Source organism: Mobula hypostoma, chromosome 17 (genome assembly GCF_963921235.1).
Source record: "Mobula hypostoma chromosome 17, sMobHyp1.1, whole genome shotgun sequence".
NCBI classification, from domain to species: domain Eukaryota; kingdom Metazoa; phylum Chordata; class Chondrichthyes; order Myliobatiformes; family Myliobatidae; genus Mobula; species Mobula hypostoma.
This window is the reverse complement of record NC_086113.1, coordinates 10,042,317-10,064,251: the sequence shown is the minus strand read 5'-3', so window position 1 is coordinate 10,064,251 and position 21,935 is coordinate 10,042,317. Positions and strand designations below refer to the sequence as shown.

The 21,935-nt window shown below is 40.0% G+C and overlaps 1 protein-coding gene across 2 annotated transcripts in view; it reads left to right on the top strand.

Moving 5' to 3' along the window:
• tax1bp1b (Tax1 (human T-cell leukemia virus type I) binding protein 1b) overlaps positions 1–21,935 on the top strand; it is a 121,096-nt gene that overhangs the window by 38,957 nt on the left and 60,204 nt on the right. For both annotated transcript variants that reach the window (XM_063069540.1, XM_063069539.1), the window contains exons 3-5: positions 10,323–10,425; positions 11,046–11,233; positions 17,910–18,068. In XM_063069540.1, the coding sequence (XP_062925610.1) occupies positions 10,323–10,425; positions 11,046–11,233; positions 17,910–18,068 (450 nt within the window). The remainder of the gene's footprint in view (positions 1–10,322; positions 10,426–11,045; positions 11,234–17,909; positions 18,069–21,935) is intronic.

The window sequence follows — 21,935 nt, the reverse complement described above, 5'->3', positions numbered from 1 at the left end:
AAAGAGCAAACTAGTGAGATAGTGTTTATAGGTTCATAGACTTTTCAGAAGGGCGGAAGCTATACTTAAAAAAACTTTTGAGTGTGTGTCTTCGTGCTTCTTTACTTCTCCCTGATGGTGGCAATGAGAAGAAGGCATGTACTGAATCGTGAGGGTCATGTATGATGGATGCTGCCGCCTTGAAACATTGCCTTTTGAAAATGTCCTTGATGCTGGGAAAGCTCGTACCCATGATAGAGCTGGCTAAGTTTACAATCCTCTGCAGCCTTTTCTGATCTTGTGTCACTGGCACCATCATACCATTTAGTGATACAGCCAGTTAGAATGCTCTTGTAATACATCTGTAGGGTCTTCACGGACATGCCAAATCTCCCCTATTTCCTAATGAAATATAGCCACTGGCATGCCTTCTGTGTAATTGAATTAATACACTGGGCTCAGGATAGATTTTGACACCCAGGAACTTGAAACCGCTGACACATTGAGAAATGAATTGTATTTTCCTGAATGCCTCTTTGTGATGTCAACAGTCAGTTCCTTGGTCTTGCTGATGTTGAGTGCAAGATTGTTGTAACACCACTCAACCACCTGGTCTTTCTCAATCCTGTAAGCCTCCTTGTCACGTACTGAGTTTTTGCCAACAACATTTGTGTTATCAGCGAACTTGTAGATTGCATTGGATCTGTGCCAAGCAACAGTCATGAGTGCAGAGAGTAGAGCACTGAGCTAAACATGCATCCTTGAGGTGTGCCTGCCTTGATTGTCAGCAAGGAGAGGATGTTGGTTACTGATCTGCACTGGCTAATCTGCTGATGTGGAAGACGAGGATCCCGCAGAGGGAGGTACAGAGAGCAAGGTAAAAAAGACTCCATAGTCGTGCCATTGTTTTGTTTTCATCAAATAGCTCTGATGAACTAGATTCCGAAAAGTAGATTAAGGCAGTGCAGACAAGCATCCCAACATAATTAAATTAATACAGCTGGTGTGCAAAATGTATGAACATTGTGAAATAATAGTCCATAGCTCATTAATAAGTACCAGCATGTATCTACATGCCCTGAACTTAATTGTTTTATTTGCTACTTCCATATACTTAGTCTTAGTCATACTTTATTGATCCCGGGGGAAATTGGTTTTCGTTACAGTTGCACCATAAATAATAAATAATAGAAATAGTAATAGTAATACTAGTATTAGTAAATAGTAATAGTCATGGAAATAATAAATAGTAATAGAAAAATAGTAATAAATAGTTAAATAGTAATATGTAAATTATGCCAGGAAATAAGTCCAGGACCAGCCTATCAGCTCAGGGTGTCTGACTCTCCAAGGGAGGAGTTGTAAAGTTTGATGGCCACAGGCAGGAATGACTTCCTATGACGCTCTGTGCTGCATCTCGGAGGAATGAGTCTCTGGCTGAATGTACTCCTGTGCCCACCCAGTGCATGCGACTTGGACAGCATCCTCTTTTCAGACACCACCGTGAGAGAGTCCAGTTCCATCCCCACAACATCACTGGCCTTACGAATGAGTTTGTTGATTCTGTTGGTGTCTGCTACCCTCAGCCTGCTGCCCCAACACACAACAGCAAACATGATGGCACTGGCCACCACAGACTCGTAGAATATCCTCAGTATCATCCGGCAGATGTTAAAGGACCTCAGTATCCTCAGGAAATAGAGACAGCTCTGACCCTTCTTGTAGACAGCCTCAGTGTTTTTAGACCAGTCCAGTTTATTGTCAATTCGTATCCCCAGGTAATACATCCAATCAGGTGATAATCCTGAAGCAATTTTTTAATATATTTGTCCTGAAGTCTTGATTTATAAATGAGTGGTGCTTCACTGAAATGCTTATAGAAAAGACATTTTTTGGTGAACTATTGAAGATGCATTAAACAGTGACTAGTTAGATATTAAAATAGTAAAGACAGCACTTGTTTTACTGTAGTGGAGATGTATTTTTATCAAATATATTTAAGTGCTCCAGACCTTATGGTTTGACACACAATAATGAACATAGATTCTCAGTATCAAGGAACAGTGTTCATTTGGAAGAAAGCCTAACCAAGAAAATAGATGGTGCTAATTTAGCAAAGATTCACTGCGAATGGAGAAATGTGAGAAATAATGAAACATGAGCTTGCTATAATTCAACTCATTTGACCTTTCCAGAGCTTCCCTTTTTGTATAACCAGGGTCCTGTAATCACATTGAAATTAATGGAGTATTGAATCCTCGAACGGGTCTAGCCTTGAGAAATGTCAGCAAGGTAGAATTTTGCTGTTAAACTCTATATGGAGTTCAACAATAGAGCATATTGACGGAAATAGCACCACTTGACATGCAATAAATTTATGTTTTCTGTGTTTGAAGTTGCATGCATGTTCTGGATTACAGCCATTTAAATGGTTAAATGCAGCCTAGTCATTAGAAACTACTCGCATTTGCTAGAGAGATTTAGCTCCTGTTTGATGCAAACCTGCTGGCCAGATTCATTTATTCAATCTACATTGACCAAAACAAATATGTACAATTAATCATGTTCAATGATATTGGGACTCCCTGTCTAAGTGTTAAAGTGAAACCATTTGCAACTTTATTCAGCCGGAAATGCCAAGCAGCTGGTCTGTCTGAGTTCTCTTCTGTTGCTTCCAATTTTACAACAAGCTATTCTCAGCCAATTTTTGAAGGTTCCAGATTTCCTGGGTGTAGAAAATGTAAATGATTCTGTTAACACCAGTAGGATTCCACTAATAGTGATATTTCATTTTGCAAAATTTGTTTTGTTCAACTTGGTATTCTCTGGCCAGTGAAGAATGTCGTTTTACAGTCGCACCAGCTTCAAGAATGGAGCTGAAACTCCTCAGCAGGCACATTCAAAGGCCGGTTGTGCAGCTGTTCTGTGTTGCTTGGATTAGTTCTCTTCCATAAGGTTATTCTCTTCCATTCCCCAACACCCACCTCACTAGGTTTCAAAGTTCATTTATTAAAGTATGTATACTATATACAACCTTGATATTCATCTCCTTGTAGGCAGCCACAAAACAAAGAAACCCAATAGAATCCATTTTTAAAAAAAGTCAAACACCCAATGTGCAGAAAAGAAATCACAAACTGTACAAACAATAAAAGTAAGTAAATACCATTCTGAACTGAAGTTCATGAAAGTAAATCCACAACCACGAAGCCTGTCACAGACGGTCCAAGAATCCATTAGTTGCAGGCTGCAGCCTCAGTTCGGGGCAGAGACGAGTAGACCTCTTCGAGCAATGAACACCAGCCTGCTTCTCTCCTCTAGCCCCGATACCCTGACCATTTCAATCTGGGCTGGCACTTAAATTCGCTAAATAGCAGGAATGTTGCCCAGGAATGAGATGTCACCAAAAAGCAGGACAAATCCAATTAACAAGAGTAAACATGCCAGCGGCTGTACTTCATTGAGTTTGAGGAGATTTGTTATGTCACCAGATATACCGTGGAGAGCATTGTGATTGTTGCATCACTGTTTGCTATGGAGTCAACAATGCGCAGGATCGAAAAAAGCTGTAGTCATTGTAGACTTACAATGACTCCTTTTATAGCCTCCCCAACATCAGGGACATCTTCAAAAGACAATCAAACTTGAAGGACCCTCATCCAAAATATGCCCTCTTCTCATTATTATCTCATTACAGGAGCCTTAAAACATGGACTATTCTGAGCCTCTTATCCTTAATTCTAGGTACACATACAGGAATACATCAACCTTCTGCATACATTGTTAAACCCCAGGAAAAAATATTACCTATTCCAAATGGATTGCTTCTTGCTCATCTATTATTTAGAGAGTACAAAACCAGTTTTTTTTAATGAGGAATAGAGGCATTATACTGAACGTAATGAACACAGTTTTGAATTGACGACCCTCTCTACCAACTTTTCCAGGCAGACTCGCCAGGAAAAACACAATCCTTGCAAGTACTCTGAGATGTTTTAGGAAGTTTCAAGTTTTATTGAGATGATCTCCCATTCTTTTGGATCCAGAGAGTGGTGGGGGCCCAGTTGCCTAACTGCCCATGCTGAGGCACCTTATCCCAGGAATTAGTGCATTGTACCTTTTTGTTGCATCCATTCTGGAACATCCAGTATACTCCCTTTAGCTGGGAGACCAAACCGGAGCTGAATCTCCCAGCTGCTGTTTCCAGTGGGAATAATTCCTGCCCTTGTCTCTTTGTGCCTATGCCTACGTTTTCGTGACTAAAAATGATTTTTAAAAAAAGCACCTGGATAGACTGATTTGAAGACTAGTTTCAGAACATATCAAAAATTATTATTGTAAATAGAAATAAAAAATTTCAAACTATAAATGCCAAAGAAAAGGGAAAGCTGTTTTTGACAACAAGTATTATATCAGAACAATGAGAGACTATACTAGATTTATTTTGCTTCTGCACTTCTGTGCACTGTGGCACTGTTCATGGTAGCCACTGTAGGTTGTGCCAACCATAATGCCGTAGGAGACTACAGATATCTGATAAGCATATAGTATTTATTGTTAACTATGTTTTATATCTGCCACTGTATTTAAAATTAGAAGCTAATTTTTACTTGTTCTTGATAACAAGCCAGTTTTAAAAAAATTAGGGTCCATCGCTGAAACATTATCAAAGTAATACAAACATGCACGTCTTTACCAACTGAGAAGGTTTAAGACGGTTTTTCATAACGGGCAAGATGCAACAGATCTTGAGAGTTTTTTTTCCAACAGTGGGCATTGATCAAGTTTTTAGATTCAGGTGCTTAGATTATCATGATTGTTATATAAATTCAGAGTCAGGATTGTATAACTTTGACTCGTCAGAATGTATGGTGGAGATTTCATCTTTAAAAGGGAAATTTACATTGATAATCAAAAGCCACGATGGCAATATTTGCTTTAGTGAATGAAGAAAGTCATTGGTTAAATGAGTAATCAGCATTTTTGTTCATTGTTCTTCAAGGGGGAAGGGTTGCAGTCGGCATTAGCAACAAGCAGATTCAGTTTATAGAGTACAGTGGCACGGTAGCGTAGTGGTTAGCACATTGCTTTACAACACCAGCAATCACCGATCGGCGTTTAACTCCTACTGTCTGTAAATAGTGTACTGCAGGTGTGCTGGTTTCCTCCCACATTCCAGAGATGTATGGGTTAGGGTTAGTGAGATGTGGGCATCTTATGTTGGCCAAGACAAAGTTCACAGATTTGATTTGACGCAAATGTTGGATTTCACTGTATGTTTTGATGTACATTTGACAAATAAAGTTAATCTTTTAAAGTTTTTTAAAAACCAAAGTGGCTTTATATGGCAAATGTATATAGGCATCCGTTAGTCTTGTGAGGCCATGGATTTGCGCCTTTGAAGGTTTTCCAGGGCACAGGCCTGGGCAAGGTTGTATGGAAGACCAGCAGTTGCCCATGCTGCAAGTCTCCCCTCTCCACGCCACCGATGTCCAAGGGAAGGGCACTAGGGCTGATACAGTTTGGCACCGGTGTTGTTGCAGAGCAATGTGTGGTTAAGTGCTTTGTTCAAGGACACAACATACTGCCTCAGCTGAGGCTTGAACTAGCAACCTTCAGATCACTAGACCAATGCCTTAACCACTTGGCCATGTGCCAACACATGGCAAATGTGTATAAGTAAATAAAGTATATTGTCTAAAAGTGGAAACCACAGAATTCTCAAGAATGCCAAATACTAAAGATGCTATTGATCTTTATTTTTTTTATTATTATTATTATTATTGATAAAGAACACCAAGTATAATAGACAACATTTCATCTTCATAATTTATATTATTTGCAATTTGGTTATATTTTTATCCAAAAATGTTCATGGAATATTGATATTTCAGTCTCAATAATGTTTATATAAAAGTATTTCTGCCTTGGTTAATTGATAGCTTCTTTTAAATTTCTATCAAATAAGCGGCTATATTTCATTAGGAGTCTGAGGAGATTTGATATATCACCAAAGCCACTGGCAAATTTCTACACGTATACCATGGAGAGTACTTTAACTGGCTGCCATCACCATCTGGGATGGGGGGGTGTGGAACCCCCGCACAGAATCGAAAGAAGCTGCAGAGATTGTAAAATAGGTCAGCTCTATCATGGGCACCAGCTTCTGTAGTATTCAGGACCTCTTTAAGGAGCTATGCCTCAAAAAGATGGCATCCATCATTAAAGACCCCCATTACCCAGGAATAGCTTCTTCCCCTCTGCCATCGATTTCTGAATGGGCATTGGACCCATGAACACTGTCTCACTACTTCCTTTTGCACTAATTTAACTATTTAATATGTATATACTAACTGTAATTCAAGCTTTTTCGCTCTTATTATTTTAATGCATTGTACTCCCGCTGCAAAGACAACAAATTTCATGACATATTCCGGTGATATTTAACCTGATTCTGATGAGCTTCTAAATAGAAGTTCAGAAATCGTCAAAGTTGTTTTTTTATTTTTAAAGATGTGAAAAAGGCTGTTGCTTAAAGAAAAGCAGTGTTTAAAGTCGGGCATTCAGAAGTATTGAATCTATTCGCTTTATAAAAGCTAGAATGTTATTATGGATGTCAGCATCTTGTGTGACTTGTGGACTTCATTTCTGTTAAGATGAAAATTCAGTTTTTCTTATGGCTGATGATTTTGTTTGTATCCACAGATGTATTTTTATTTTATAAAGTGACCATTTCTAGTATATTGCTCTATTTGTTAATACATTGAATTGACTTTATTTCTTGCATCCTTCACATACACAAGTAAAAATCTTTGTCTCTGTCTAAATGTACAATGTGCAATTTATAGTAATTTGTAATAAATAGTATGTACAACAGGACAATGAATATAACATAGACATACAAATGTATCAGCATGAATTAATCAGTCTGATGGCCTGGTGGAAGAAGCTGTCCTGGAACCTGTAGGTCCTGGCTTTAATGCTGCGGTACCGTTTCCTGGATGGTAGCAACTGGAACAGTTTGTGGTTGGGGTGACTCAGATCCCCAATGATCATTTTGGGCCCTTTTTTATGCATATTAAAAAATATATATCTCAAGTGACAAGATTTAGCATTTATTTCCTACAGTTCTATTTTCTTTAATTAAAAGATGTCAGTGGAGTATTGGTCTGTGATAAGGTGCAGCAGTTAAAATACTATCTACGATTATAGGTTCAGATCTAGGCAGAGAGCAGGTTTAACAGACAATCATTTTTGACAAGCTTGCCACTGTTCTGATAGGGTCCAATGAAGTTAATGTGACATCTATCTTTTTCATTGAAGATCTCTCTGTGTATTTCACAGCAATGCTGGATTAGCAAGTTGTCATCGCCACTTATCCCCAGAGCTGGCTGATGTCATTGTAAATGTACTCAACTGGATGCAGGTGTTTGTTTCAGTGAAATTTGAATAGATGTTAAATGGTCCTATTAAAAAGGTGGCCATCACCTAGCAGCAGTCAATTTAACACCCTCTCTATCAGCTACGTGGAGAATTGACTACAGTTATGAGTCTAAATCTCTGTCTTTTAAATCATTTTTTTCTATGGTTTAGTCTGGGCAATGGCATAAATTTAAAATAAACAGGTTGAATGTTATATAGTTTATGTTTGAGGATAATTTTGTTGAATTTTCAAGGAAATCTAATGAAAGCATTATATGGGTTGTTCATATTTGTGTCAGAGAAACTTCCTTATTCATGCTAACCATTAGGTTCCCATCTATACAATACCTATTTCCCTGAATTTAGTCATGAGTTTCAATGCCTTGGTGATTTAAGTGGATATATCTTAAATGGTTTGATGATCTCTCTTTTCACCATTCTCTCAAGCAGAAAGTTCCTTTATTTCCCCTGAAGCACAGTTACTATGTAAGGACTTGCATACTAGCGTACAGCAACAATAAACTAAATCAGCTGAAGGACACCCTGGTTTCACAATATAAGATGGTGACCTTTATATGCTGCATTTTTATTGAGTCCTCTTAGAGTGTAATAATGCATGCAGTAGCTACTGCAGCAAAGGATTAAGAGAAAATCTTCTCAGTACATTGCACTTTTACTAGCAATAAATTGTTGATTTGGGGTAATTTAACCCATATTTGGCACACATTCAGTTGAAGACTAGTTTTCTTATGTGGGCAGTGAGTATTTGTGATGATAGGAATTATTACATGGTTAAATAGGAAAAGACACCAATGATCCTTTGATGTTGGCAAATGCAAACTTTAAGATAATTTGGCTGCATAATTAAACTTGTAAGAATATTGTCTGATTCATTTCAAATGTTTTAAAATTTGCTTTTGTCTTAATTTAGGTTGCATAATGTCATTGCAGTTATTCAAGTAAAAATTATTATAAACTTTATTCTTAATAGAACCATTTAAATGTTTTTTTTATTTTGGGTATGTATCATTACAAGTTGTCTAACCACGACATAGAGATGGTCACTTTCAAAATTCTGTTTTAAATGGGATGATTTTTTTCTCTACTTTTGGATCAGTCAAATCATGAGTAATGTGACTGATTACATGGCGTTGCATAGTGGTGTGTAACAGGATATCCTAAACGTATCCTCAAGAGGAAACTGGCTTTTATGTATTGATTTACAGTGGCATGCAAACGTTTGGGCACCCCAGTCAAAATCTCTGTTACTGTGAACAGTTCAGTGAGTAGAAGATGAACTGATCTCCAAAAGTCATAAAGTTAAAGATGAAACATTCTTTTCAACATTTTAAGCAAGATTAGTGTATTATTTTTGTTTTGTACAATTTTAGAGTGGGGAAAAAAGGAAAGGAGCACCATGTAAACGTTTGGGCACCCCAAGAGATTTGAGCTCTCATATAACTTTTACCAAAGTCTCAGACCTTAATTAGCTTGTTAGGGCTATGGCTTGGTCACAATCATCGTTAGGAAAGGTCAGATGATGCAAATTTCAAAGCTTTATAAATACCCTGACTCTTCAAACCTTGTCCCAATAATCAGCAGCCATGTGCTCCTCTCAGCAGCTGCCTAGCACTCTGAAAATTAAAATAAATGAGGCCCACAAAGCAGGAAAAGGCTATAAGAAGATAAAGTGTTTTCAGGTAGCTGTTTCCTCAGTTGGTAATGTAATTAAGAAATGGCAGTAAACAGGAATGGTGGCGGTCAAGTTGAGGTCTGGAAGACCAAGAAAACTTTCCGAGAGAACTGCTCATAGTATTGCTAGAAAGGCAAATCAAAACCCCTGTTTGACTGCAAAAGACCTTCAGGAAGATTTAGCAGACTCTGGAGTGGTGGTGCACTGTTCTACTGTGCAGCGACACCTGCACAAATATGACCTTCATGGAAGAGTCATCAGAAAAAAACCTTTCCTATGTCCTCACCACAAAATTCAGCGTCAGAAGTTTGCAAAGGAACATCTAAACAAGACTGATGCATTTTGGAAAGAAGTCCTGTGGACTGATGAAGTTAAAATAAAACTTTTTGGCCGCAATGAGCAAAGGTATGTTTGGAGAAAAAGGGGTGCAGAATTTCATGAAAAGAACCCTTCTGCAACTGTTAAGCACGGGGGTGGATCGATCATGCTTTGGGCTTGTGTTGCAGCCAGGTGGCATGGGGAACATTTCACTGGTAGAGGGAAGAATGAATTCAATTAAATACCAACAAATTCTGGAAGCAAACACCACACCGTCTGTGGAAAAAAAAGCTGAAGGTGTAAGGAGGATGGCTTCTACAACAGGATAATGATCCTAAAACACACTTAAAATCCACAATGGACTAACTCAAAGCACAAGCTGAGTGTTTTGCCATGACCCTCATAGTTCCCTGACCTAAACATCATCGAGAATCTGTGGATAGACCTCAAAAGAGCAGTGCATGCAAGATGACCCAAGAATCTCACAGAACTAGAAGCCTTTTTCAAGGAAGAATGGGTGAAAATCCCCCAAACAAGAATTGGAAGACTCTTAGCTGGCTACAGAAAGCGTTTTCAAGCTGTGATGCTTGCCAAAGGGGGTGTTACTAAGTACCGACCGTGTAGGGTGCCCAAACTTTTGCTTTGGGCCCTTTTCCTTTTTTCGTTATTTTGAAACTGTAAGAGATTGAAATAAAAAGGTAATCTTGCTTAAAATATTAAAGAAATGTGTCATCTTTAACTTTATGCCTTTTGGAAATCTGGTCATCTTTTACTCGCTTAGCTATTCACAGTAATGGAAATTTTGACCGGGTTGCCCAAACTTTTGCATGCCACTGTAACTTTAACAAATAAGTGGAACTGAAGTTGCAATAATATAAAATATGAATATTGCAACTTTTTTAATGTTTAGGTTGGCTGGAGCACTGCTCGTGATTATTACACATTTCTGTGGTCTCAAGTACCAGAAAATTATACAGAAGGAATTTCATATACCCGTCATGTCGTCTTCCAAGGTAAGCCAATGTAGCTTTTTTTTTAATCAGAAATCAAAGTTAATCCAAAACATTACTGGTGTATATCTGCAGAATACTTTCTGCATGTATTGTGAAAATTTGAAATGAAGTATTTTTTGTACTGACGCGGGTGGAAGCTGTTGGGTCCTCTGGTAACGATCTCCCATTCCCCTCATTTCCCTGTACTCCTGTCTTGTGTAGGCCCACCTCGCTTTAATTCTCCTTTTGCCATTAACCTATACCAAAAGGTAAGTTGCAGCTAACCAGCCAGCAATTCTTTGGGATGTGGGAAGAAACTTAACTACTCAGAGGAATCCTACACATTATGGAGGGAATTTGCAAATTCCACAATACAGTAGGCAAGATCAGTATTGAAAATGGGCCACTGGAGTTTGGAGGCAACACAAAATGTTGTGTCGGGGTACAGTCTTTTGAAATAGCTCACACATCATTTATTATCTGTGAAGATGAACTTCCATCACCAGTGTCAGCAGTGATTTGTAGCATAAAATTAATGAGGTTAATTGTATAAAATTACATAGGTTGCCACAGTTTTTGAAAAGTTACTTTAAATTTGAGAATGATATCTATTAAAAAGCAACATTGAAATCTTTTAACAGGCTATTACCTTCCAAATGATGATGGAGAATTTTATCAGTTCTGCTACGTAACACATAAAGGAGAAATCCGAGGAGCAAGTACACCTTTCCAGTTCCGTGTGCCATCTCCCACAGATGATCTACTTACCATGGAAGATGACACAAGCTCTGACATGCTCGTGGTGACAACAAAAACACACTTCCTTGAGGTAGGATACCTTCAAATTAATTAATTTTTTTTTTCCCCTTTGCAAAATTTTCAAAGATTCAGTTTCCTAGTTTTTTGGTTCAGTGAGTTCAGCTGAAGGAAGTCAAGTTGCCCAAGACAAATTTTAGCATTACTGGTTTAAAGAGAGGAAGATGTGATTAATTTTGACTTAATTGCTGCCTGAAGACTTGTGCTGCCAAATGGGTGAAGACCAGATCAAGTTGAAAGGCCTTGAGGCTAAATGACTAGAAAATCTGCCTCATAGACATTCAACTGTGAATTTTATATTGGATGATGCCACAATAATATGGCAGAATCATTCTCGATAAGATTTACTAAAAAAAAGACAAATTTACATTCAATGTCATGTGTTCTTTCTTTGGATAAGCTTATTATTGTCTGATAATTTCTGATGCAATGTGGCTTTTCTACTGTAAGCTCATCATTAACTATCTAAGGTTTTGGTAGCTGCAAGAAAACCTGAGGTTTATTTGAGCAAGCCTCTGTGACCTTTTGGTTCCAGTTTGTTCAGAATCCTTAACTAGTGTAAGAAGTTCTACAATAGGTTTGTGAAAGTTGGTGAAAAGTGGAAGGGAACATGAAAGTGGGTGAGACATTGTCTTCGAGAAAAGCTAGAGAATGGGTAATAGGTGGTTGCCTCTTTTGACTGTCAGCCTGTGACTAGTGGTGTGCTGCAGCAATCAACACTGGTTCTTTATTGTTTGTCATCCATATCAACATTCCAGATGATGATGTAGTAAACTGGATCATCAAATTTGTGGATGACATGAAGATTGGAGGCATAGTGGATATCGAGGAAAGCTCTCTGTGCTTGCAGTGGGATCTGGACAGCTAGAGAAATAGGTTGAAAAATGGCAGATGGAATTTAATACCGACAAGTGTGAGGTGTTGCACGTTAAGAGAACGTACCAAGATAGGACTTAACACACTGAGTGGTGGGGCACTGAGGAGTGCGGTAGGACGGGGATCTGGGAATTCAGATCCATAATTCTTGAAAGTAGTGTCACAGGTAGGTAGGATCGTAAAGAGAGCTTTTGGCACATTGGCCTTCATAAATCAAATTATTGAGTACAGGAGTTTGGGTTGTTGAAGTTGTACAAGATGTTGGTGAGGCCTAATGTAGAGAATTGTTTGCAGTTCTGAAGGAAAGATGTCAATAAGATTGGAAGAATGTAGAGAAAATTTACAAGGATGTTGCCAGGACTTGAGGACTGAGTTATAGGGGAAAGGTTGAACAGATTAGGACGTCATTCCCTAGAGTGTAGGAGAATGAGGAGAGATTTGATAGAGGGATACAAAATCATGTGGGGTATAGATATGGTAAATATAAGCAGACTTTTTGCACTGAGGTTAGGCATGACTAGAGCAAGGTCATAGGTTAAGGTGAAAAGTTTAAGGGAAACATGAGGGGGAGCGACTTCACTCAGTGGGTGGTGAGAATGTGGAATGAGCTGCCATCCATGATAGGTACATGGATGACAGGGGTATGGAGGCCAATATTCTGATTGCAGGTTGATGGGATTGCAGGCAGATTAACAGATGGGCAAAAGAACCAGTTTTTGTGCTGTAGTGCTATGACTCTAAATGTGCCTGTGAATAAATTTAATCCGAAGGTTTCATCTAACTTTCCTGTTGTTGGCAAATGTAAAATGCATATTTGAACCTTCATAACACAAGAGATTCTGCAGATGCTGGAAATCCAGAGTAACATGTACAAAATGCTGGAGGAACTCAGCAAGTCAGACAGCACCTATGGATAAGAATAAAGAGCTGATTTTTCGGGCCATGTCCTTTATCAACTTTTAGGCAGCTGGGTGCAAATGAGTCCTTCAACGAATATAAGAAGTTTAAAACCAGGCTTAAGAGGGAAAACAGGAGGGCAAAATGAAGGTATGTGGCAGACAAAGATAATTCCAACACTCACAACACGCTGGAGGAACTCAGCAGGTCGGGCAGCATCTATGGAAAAGATCGGTTGACATTTCGGGCCGGAACCCTTCGTCAGGACTGTAGGGGGAAGGGGCAGAGGCCCTATAAAGAAGTTGGGGGGAGGGTGGGAAGGAGAAGGCTGGTGGATTCCAGGTGAAAAACCAGTAAGGGGAAAGATAAAGGGATGGGGGAAGGGAGGCAGGGAGGTGATAGGCAGGAAAGGTGAAGAAAGAATAGGGGAAAACACAATGGGTAGTAGAAGGAGGCGGAACCAAGAGGGAGGTGGTAGACAGCCGGGGGAGGGGGCAGAGTGAAATAGGGATAGGGGAAGGGAGGAGGGAGGGAATTACCGGAAGTTGGAGAATTCTATGTTCATACCAAGGGGCTGGAGACCCCTTGAGCAACACCTCATATAACGTCCAGGTAGTCTCCAGCCCCTTGGTATGAACATAGAATTCTCCAATTTCCGGTAATTCCCTCCCCCTCCCTTCCCCTATCCTTATTTCACTCTGCCCCCTCCCCCGGCTGCCTACCACCTCCCTCATGGTTCCGCCTCCTTCTACTACCCATTGTGTTTTCCCCTCTTCTTTCTTCACCTTTCCTGCCTATCACCTCCCTGCCTCCCTTCCCCCACCCCTTTATCTTTCCCCTTACTGGTGTGACGACAAACCAAGCTGTCGGATGATTGATGCTAATTGGAGAGATAAGAGAGACAATGGAGAAACATTCAAAATGCTAATAAGAGAGGACAGAGGGATTAACGGAAAAGAAACACGATTCAGAATATTGACAGACCGGTTGCTTTGAACCTGAACTGTTTGAAGTTGGATGGACAGGTGATACCCCAGCAGGGGGATAAAAAGAGCAGGTTCGCTAAGGCACAGACACACCACGAGATAACGAGACACTGGAAAGAGTGGTGTGCCCCCACAAGTTTTTGGGAGTTTGGAGCTCCGGTTCGCAGGAACCGACCATAGGCTCACAGGGTGTAAAGGTGCGATCGGTGGGAACCTGGTGTGTGTGCCCACCCTTGCCTGGGTGCCGGGTTCACCACGGAAGAATGATCGTATCTGGAACGGAGGGGTCACAGTCGGTGTCCACAGCGGGATAGAAGACATAAAGGGGTCCGCCCGAAACCAACTGCGAAGACATCAAAGGTCTGCCTGAATCAAATTGCATCCCCCTCCCTCTCTCTCTCTCCAATGGCACAACAGCGATTACTGCGAACTGTACTAAGCTGAACTGAACTCTGCATCACTTAAGACTGATCATTTTACCCCTGGACTGCGATAGAGCTTGGTTGATCCCTATTATCCTAGTTCTGTGTACATGTGTGTATTATCATTGCTAACTTGTTGCATTTATATCCTTACGATTAGAGTACTGTGTTACTTATTTCTTTAATAAAACTTTACTAGTTCCTAGTAATCCAGACTCCAACAAGTGGTCCATTTCTGCTGGTTTGGCAACCCAGTTATGGGGTACATAACACTGGTTTTTCACCTGGAACCTACCAGCATTCTTCCCACCCTCCCCCCACCTTCTTTATAGGGCCTCGGCCCCTTCCCCCTACAGTCCTGATGAAGGGTTCCGGCCCAAAACGTCGACTGATCTTTTCCACGGATGCTGCCCGACCTGCTGAGTTCCTCCAGCGTGTTGAGTGTTGCTTTGACCCCAGCATCTGCAGATTATTTTGTGTTAAAGATAATTCCAAGAGGTTCTTCAGTTACAGAAACAATCAAAAAAAAATTATTAGGAGGGAAATTGGATCCTCTTAAAAGACTATGTGTAGGGCCACAGTAGGTGACTGAGATGTTTAATATTGATTTCTCATCAATGTTTATTAAAGGAGAACATTACTGATGCCAAAGTGTGAGTATTGTGTACAGTTTTAGTCACCTCATTGTAGGAAAGATATTGTCAAGTTGGAGAGGATGCAGCGGAGGTTTACTGGGATGCTACATGGATTAGAGGGCCTGAATTATAGGGGGAGGTGGGTCATGCTGGATCTTTATTCTCTTGGAGTGCAAGAAACTGAGAAGTAACCATGTAGAACAGCGGTCCCCAACCACCGGGCTGCGGACCAGTACCGGGCCACAAAGCACGTGCTACCGGGCCGCGAGGAAACAATATGATTTGGCGAAATGAGTCAGCTGCACCTTTCCTCATTCCCTGTCACGCCCTGTTGAGCTTGAACACACGCGAGGTCATTACACGTGCGTCATCCCTGTCAGTGCGGGAAGATCAACTCCTCGAGCTTGCAAATGACAGCGGGCTGAAAAGTATGTTTGACATAACGTCTCTGCCGGCATTCTGGATCAAAGTCAAGGCTGAATATCCTGAGGTAGTCACGAAAGCACTGAAAACGTTGCTTCCATTTCCAACATCATATCGCTGCGAAGCGGGCTTTTCTGCAATGAATGCAATGAAAACTAAATTGTGGAATAGACTGGACATAAGGAACCCCCTTCGATTATCGATGTCTCCCATCACCCCTCGATAGGACCGTCTTGTTGCAGGAAAACAAGCCCAGGGCTCCCACTGATTCAGCGATATTGGTGTGTTGCAATGATTTTATATGTTCATATGGTTTGACTGGGAAAGGAAGTGAAGATTTATTTTTGTTCTTTGTTTAAAATTGATTTACACTTGAATACTAGTATTGAATATGTCACACTATTTAAATGATGGGTAGTTACTCATTACCTGATTCAAAGCTCTGATGTGCCCCGTAAACACAAAATATTCTGCAGTTGCTGGGGTCAAAGCAACACTCACAACACGCTGGAGGAACTCAGCAGGTCGGGCAGCATCCGTGGAAACGATCAGTCAACGTTTTGGGCTGGAACCCTTCGTTAGGACTGAAGAGGGAAGGGGCAGAGGCTCTATAAGGAAGGTGGGGGGGAGGGTGGGAAGGAGAAGGTTGGAAGGTTCCAGGTGAAAAACCAGTAAGGGGAAAGATAAAGGGGTGGGGGAGGGGAAGCAGGGAGGGAATAGGCAGGAAAGGTGAAGAAGGAATAGGGAGAAAACACAATGGGTAGTAGAAGGAGGCGGAACTATGAGGGAGGTGATAGGTAGCTGGGGGAGGGGGCAGAGTGAAATAGGCATAGGGGAAGGGAGGGGGAGGGAATTACCAGAAGTTGGAGAATTCTATGTTCATACCAAGAGGCTGGAGACTATCTAGACAGTATATGAGGTGTTGCTTCTCCAGCCTGAGTTTAGCCTCATCATGGCAGTAGAGGAGGCCATGTATGGGCATATCCGAATGGGAATGTGAAGCTGATGTGCCCCTCCTACTTGCTAGTCCCAGAATCCTATTAAAGTTTTCTAGCCCCAAGAAACAAACTGGGCTTTAGACTTCACTGCTGCCTGTAGCCATCCCAGAAACCAGAGTCATTTGTGTATTTTAAGTACTCTTAGTATTTTTTTATATTATGTGAAATTTGAGTACATTTATTTTTAATACTTATGTTTTTAATTATACTTTTAAATATATCTCAATTTATTTAATATATTTTGTATTGTTCTGATAATTGGATTAAAAAGGCCTTCAACAGCACAAGCTGTCCGGAAAGTTGTCACAGTGGTCTAGACCAGGGCAACAGGAACTGGTGCTTTAGGTATGTAATTGTTGCTCACGAACCATCTGGTTTCTGGGATGGCTACAAGCAGCAGTAAAGTCTGAAGCTCAGTTCGTTTTTTTTCAAGTCAGAAACTTTAGTAGGATTCTGGGACGAGCAAGTAGGAGGGGCGCATCTGAGCTTTGAATCAGGTAATGAGTAACTACCTATCATTTAAATAGTGTGACATGTTCAATAATAGTATTGTTCTTGTTCAAGAAGCACAGAAAATGAATATGGAGGTAGTTCAGAAAGCAATAGAAATATTGGACTTCATTGCAAGAAGGGTGGCGTACAAAAGGAGGGGTTGTCTTGCTACAAGTACATGAGACTTTGTTAAGGCACCACCCAAAGCACTGTATTCAGTTTTGTTCCATGTAAGAATGTGAATGTTTCCTTGACACAAAGAATTACTGGAGAGATTACTGAGTTGAGGGGGTTGTCACATCAGAAGAGCTTGAATGGTTCGTACTATGACTGTCGAGTTCAGAAAAACTGAAGTGATCATTAAACAATGTGAGATTCTAATGGTGGTTGACAAAGTAGAAGCTTTTATGGTTTCTGTCATGGTGGCAGAATCTGGGAGGGGTGTCATCTCCAGAAAAAGAGACTCATTTGAAACTTAAGTGAGAAGAGATTTCTCTCCAAAGATTGTAATTCTTGTGTTGGCAAGCTATAGTTTCTGATTAATTAAATAAATTCATGGCAGAGGTGGATTTCAGATTTGGAGAAATGAGGATATAGGCTAAAGGAACCGATGCTAGTTACAGAGCATTGGTCTCACTGAATGGCAAGCAGGTTCAAGAGCATCTTAGCTTACTCCTGCTGTCCTTTCTTATGTTCTTACACTTTAACAACCACACTTAGTCTGCCCTCTACCCTTTGACCTATTTGTTATGGGTGACCTTGCCAAGAGCCAAAGCGTTAAACCCCTGACTCCAGCCAATTTGGCTCCTTAGCTCTCTGGGTCATTGAGGCATGCAAACCTCCAAATCTAATAACAAGGTTGCAGTCCTCTTGGAAGAAGTTTGTTGCAAGATATTATTTTAATGTTAAAATTAAACTGGTTACCATATATTAAAAATGAATCTTTTTTTGTATATTCAGCAAAAGATTGAAATGTTGCTCAAAGAAAAAGAAGAACTATTGAAAGCTAAATCCGGACTTGAGGAGGAACTTGGGCAATTATATGAACGCATAGAAAAATTTGATAAAGAAATTCATCATGAGAAAGAAATCTGTGACCAGATAAAAAAGGATTACAAGGTATGAAGTTAAAATAGATTTTAGGGTCCTTACTGCAGTTCTCTCAGTTAGACATCAGTGCTTCTGCAGTAATGTGAAAGTTGCATTTCTCAGAACCCTTGCAGTATTGAAAATCGTGTTATTAAAAACCAGTATCAATAGGGGTGGGGTGGGGAAGGAGGTTAAGGGGTGGAGTGTTTCACAATTACAATAACAAGTTATTTTTTCCTGCAGGAGTTTCCAAAAGTAACATGTTTTTAATAGCTTGTACTGTAAATTGAAATACGAAAGGCTCTGGAACATTGTTTAATAAAGCATACTTGCACAAGATTAAGTAAAAGCCACTGTTCAGTTTCCAATGGCTTCTTGTGAAAGCAGCAGCTTGTGTTTCAGGAGGCAATGTTGTCTGATTACTGTGAGCAAGTTGCATGTAAGCAACTATTTTTCCTAAGGCACCTTTTTGTCAGTTTGTCAAATTACAAAGTAATTCTTAAGTTGCTCTGTAGTTTCCAGTCGAAATTGCGTTATAACTGATTTGGCCCTCATAATACAAATTGTGTGTTCCTTAATCCATCAATCACTTTGGTTTGGATGTACTGTACCCCAGAAAGCTTTTCACCTGCAAATTGTAAAGCAGAAGGGAGATTTCAGTGCAGCACATTACTTGGCTGGATAACTGTTATTGACTCTCCAGTTCATCTGAACCATATTTGTCATTCAGAGAGTACCACTGCTCCACAACTTATTTTTGAAACTTGTATAGCTTATGCAGCACCATTGGTAAAATAGATTATCTGGACATTATAGTTTGTTGCTCTGTGCTGCACATAACATGTCATGTATTTTGCAATAACGTTGATAATTGTACTTCAGAGTAATACTTTAATAGTTATAAAGCATTTTGAAACATCCTGTGATTCTGGAAGGTGAAAAATAAGTGCAAATTTGTTCTTTCTGGAATGTGATGTTGTAGTCTTCACACACATTGGAAAAGTACTTGAAATAGCCCATCCAAGAGCATGGGGAGTTGCTCAAATCTGAACTGTTGACAGAATCCATTGATAAATTGTCACATGTACTGAGGTACTGAGATGCAGTGAAAGCCTAGTTCTGCTAGCCACGAGTACAAATCATTTAAAAATCGAAGTACAACCAGGTAATGCAATGAGAAAACAGTAACAGAATGCATGTTACAATTTGTAACACTGGTGGGATAATAAGGTGCAAGGGCTCTGGTGAGGTAGATTGAGGTCAAGCATTTACCATTAATGTACAAGAGGTCCTTTCAAAATCTTATAATAGCAGGATTGAAGCTGTCTTTGGGCCTAGTGATAGGTGTTTTTAAATCTCTGTGATTTTTGACTGATAATCATTGACTATGCTGGCTGCTTTTCTGAAGCAAGTAGAGGGATTGCTGGGTCCCAGGAGTTTGGCGATAACTTTTGTTATTGAAATTATTGTATTGAAAGCAGAATAGTAGTCAATACATAGGAGTCAGATGTATGTGTTTTTGTTATCCAGATACTCCAAAGGTAAGTGTAGAGCCGGGAGATAGTGTTTGCCATATACCTATATTGGCAATAGACGAATTGCATTGGGTCAAGGTTACCTAGGAGGCTGGCATTGATGTATGCCATGACCAGCCTTAAGGGGCACTTCATGACGGTGAATGTCAGTGCAATGGGGGATAGTCGTGAAGGGACATTCATTACTTTACTTTATTTTTTTTAATCTGCTCCCATCAGCCATCAGTATACATTGGTTATGACCTTTCAAAATTCCTTAGATTTTGGAACTGTCCAACTAGATTGGCAAGTAGGTAAAGCAAGTAGTTTGGAAGGAAGATCATATTCCTGTATTATTGCAAGGAGCTTGATGTATAAGACTGAGAAAGTCTTGCTGCTGCTGTTCAGGGCTTGAGTGAGACCACACCTGAACTACTATGTAGCTAGCGGAATAAAATTGTGCTCTGGGGAGAGTTTAAGTAAAGTTGTCCTATAGTTGCTGGAGTTTAGAAAATGCTATGTACCTGTGATATTGATACAAATACAAATATGTATTTGTGCATATGAGAGTAAACTTGATTTTGACCGTTGACTTTGATCTTTGAAAAGGTAAATGCCAAGAGTCCCTTTCCTTGGGTTGGATAACTTTAAATTTAACTTCTGAAATGAACATCTTCATAATTCAGAGTCTTGTAAATATTTAGACTTCTTTGCTTGGGTAGCTGTGGCTTCTTAGGTTTTGAATATATTCAAAGCTGAGATTGATATGGTCTGAGTCGTTAAGAGATGAGGGAATAGGTTGGAAAATTGGTTGAGCTAAGTACAGAATCAGTCATTGTATTGAATGACAGAACACATATAAGAAAATACAAGGCACACTTCTGTTACTGCTTATTACTTTCCAGAAAGTCCAGGCCACTGAATCTCAGACTAATAGCTGTCAGAGCATTCAAGCTACTGACCCCTGTAAGTGAGCTAAACTGCAAGGGTACAATGGCATTGGCTGCTCTTGACATCAAACCAGACTCAAATATATATGGTTATCCAGAAACCCAATGCAAATTAGGAAGGCAACTGTTTAATAGCTGGAAACATTCCTGACACAAAGAATAATACTTATGACTGATAAAATTGTGATATATTATCATATCCTAGTTTTTGAAGTCATAACAGGAGGCCATTCAGCTTGCATCAATGCCAGATTTCCATCAATTCCTATCCTCCACTTATTGCCTTGTTAATCTTTTCTCATACACCCATCAACTCTTCCCCGATTCAACTGTCAGTTACCTGAACAAACAGTAATTTATAGTGACCAATGAATTGTTTCCACCGCCATCCCTAGCAGCATAGTGCAGGCTCCTACCACTCTGTGTAAAACCAAAATTACCACAATCATCTCCCTTAAACTTTCCCCATTCATCTTAAAGCTGTGCCCTCTAGTATTTGACAATTCTAGACTAGCACACACAAAATGCTGGAGGAACTCAGCAGGTCAGGCAGCGTCTATGGAAATTAATAAACAGTCAATGTTTTGGATCAAGACTCTTCAGCATCCATCTCAGCCTGAAATGTCAACTGCTATTCATTTCTAATGCTGCCTGACCTCCTGACTTCCTCCAGAATTTTTTGTGTGTGTTCTCTGTATTTCCAGTATCTGCAAAATTTCTTGTGTTTTGACATTTCTAACGTATGATTTATCTTGTATATGCCTCCCATTATTTTATTAACTTCTGTCAGATCTCTCTTGAGTCTCCAGTGCTCTTGAGATAACAATCTGCACATGTCCTTTAATCCAGGTGGCTAGTCCTGGTGAATATCCGAATCCTCTTTAGCTTTCCTGTAGTGGGAGCAATGACCACTGAACACAATACTACAAATACAGTCTTATCAAAGTTTTATGCAGCTTCAACGTGATTTCCTGACTCTTGTATTCAGTGCCCCAACCAATTAAATCAAGCAGGTCATAAGCTTTCTTTACCATCCTTTCTAGTAAGGAGCAATGGTCTTAGACCACAAGATCCGTCTATACATGCAGTACTGTGCAGAAGTCTTGGCTACATACTGTATATATAGCAAAGGTGCCCATGACTTTTGGACAGTACTGTATTAATTGTATGTACTGCTGCCACAAAAAAAAGACAAATTTCTTGACATGTGAGTCATGATAAACCTGATTATGATATGGGTCTCTGTTTTTTGGACTGAGTGGGATGGAGGCAGAGAGAGGGAAATCATGGTTGGGAAAATGGGAATGGAGCAGGAAGTACAGAGAGATGTTCTGTAGTGGTCAATTAATCAATTGTTTGGAATCAAATGATCTTGTGTGGTGGCTCAGGGCTGAGCGTGTCTGTACCTGCACCATCCCCCACCCTTGGCACTC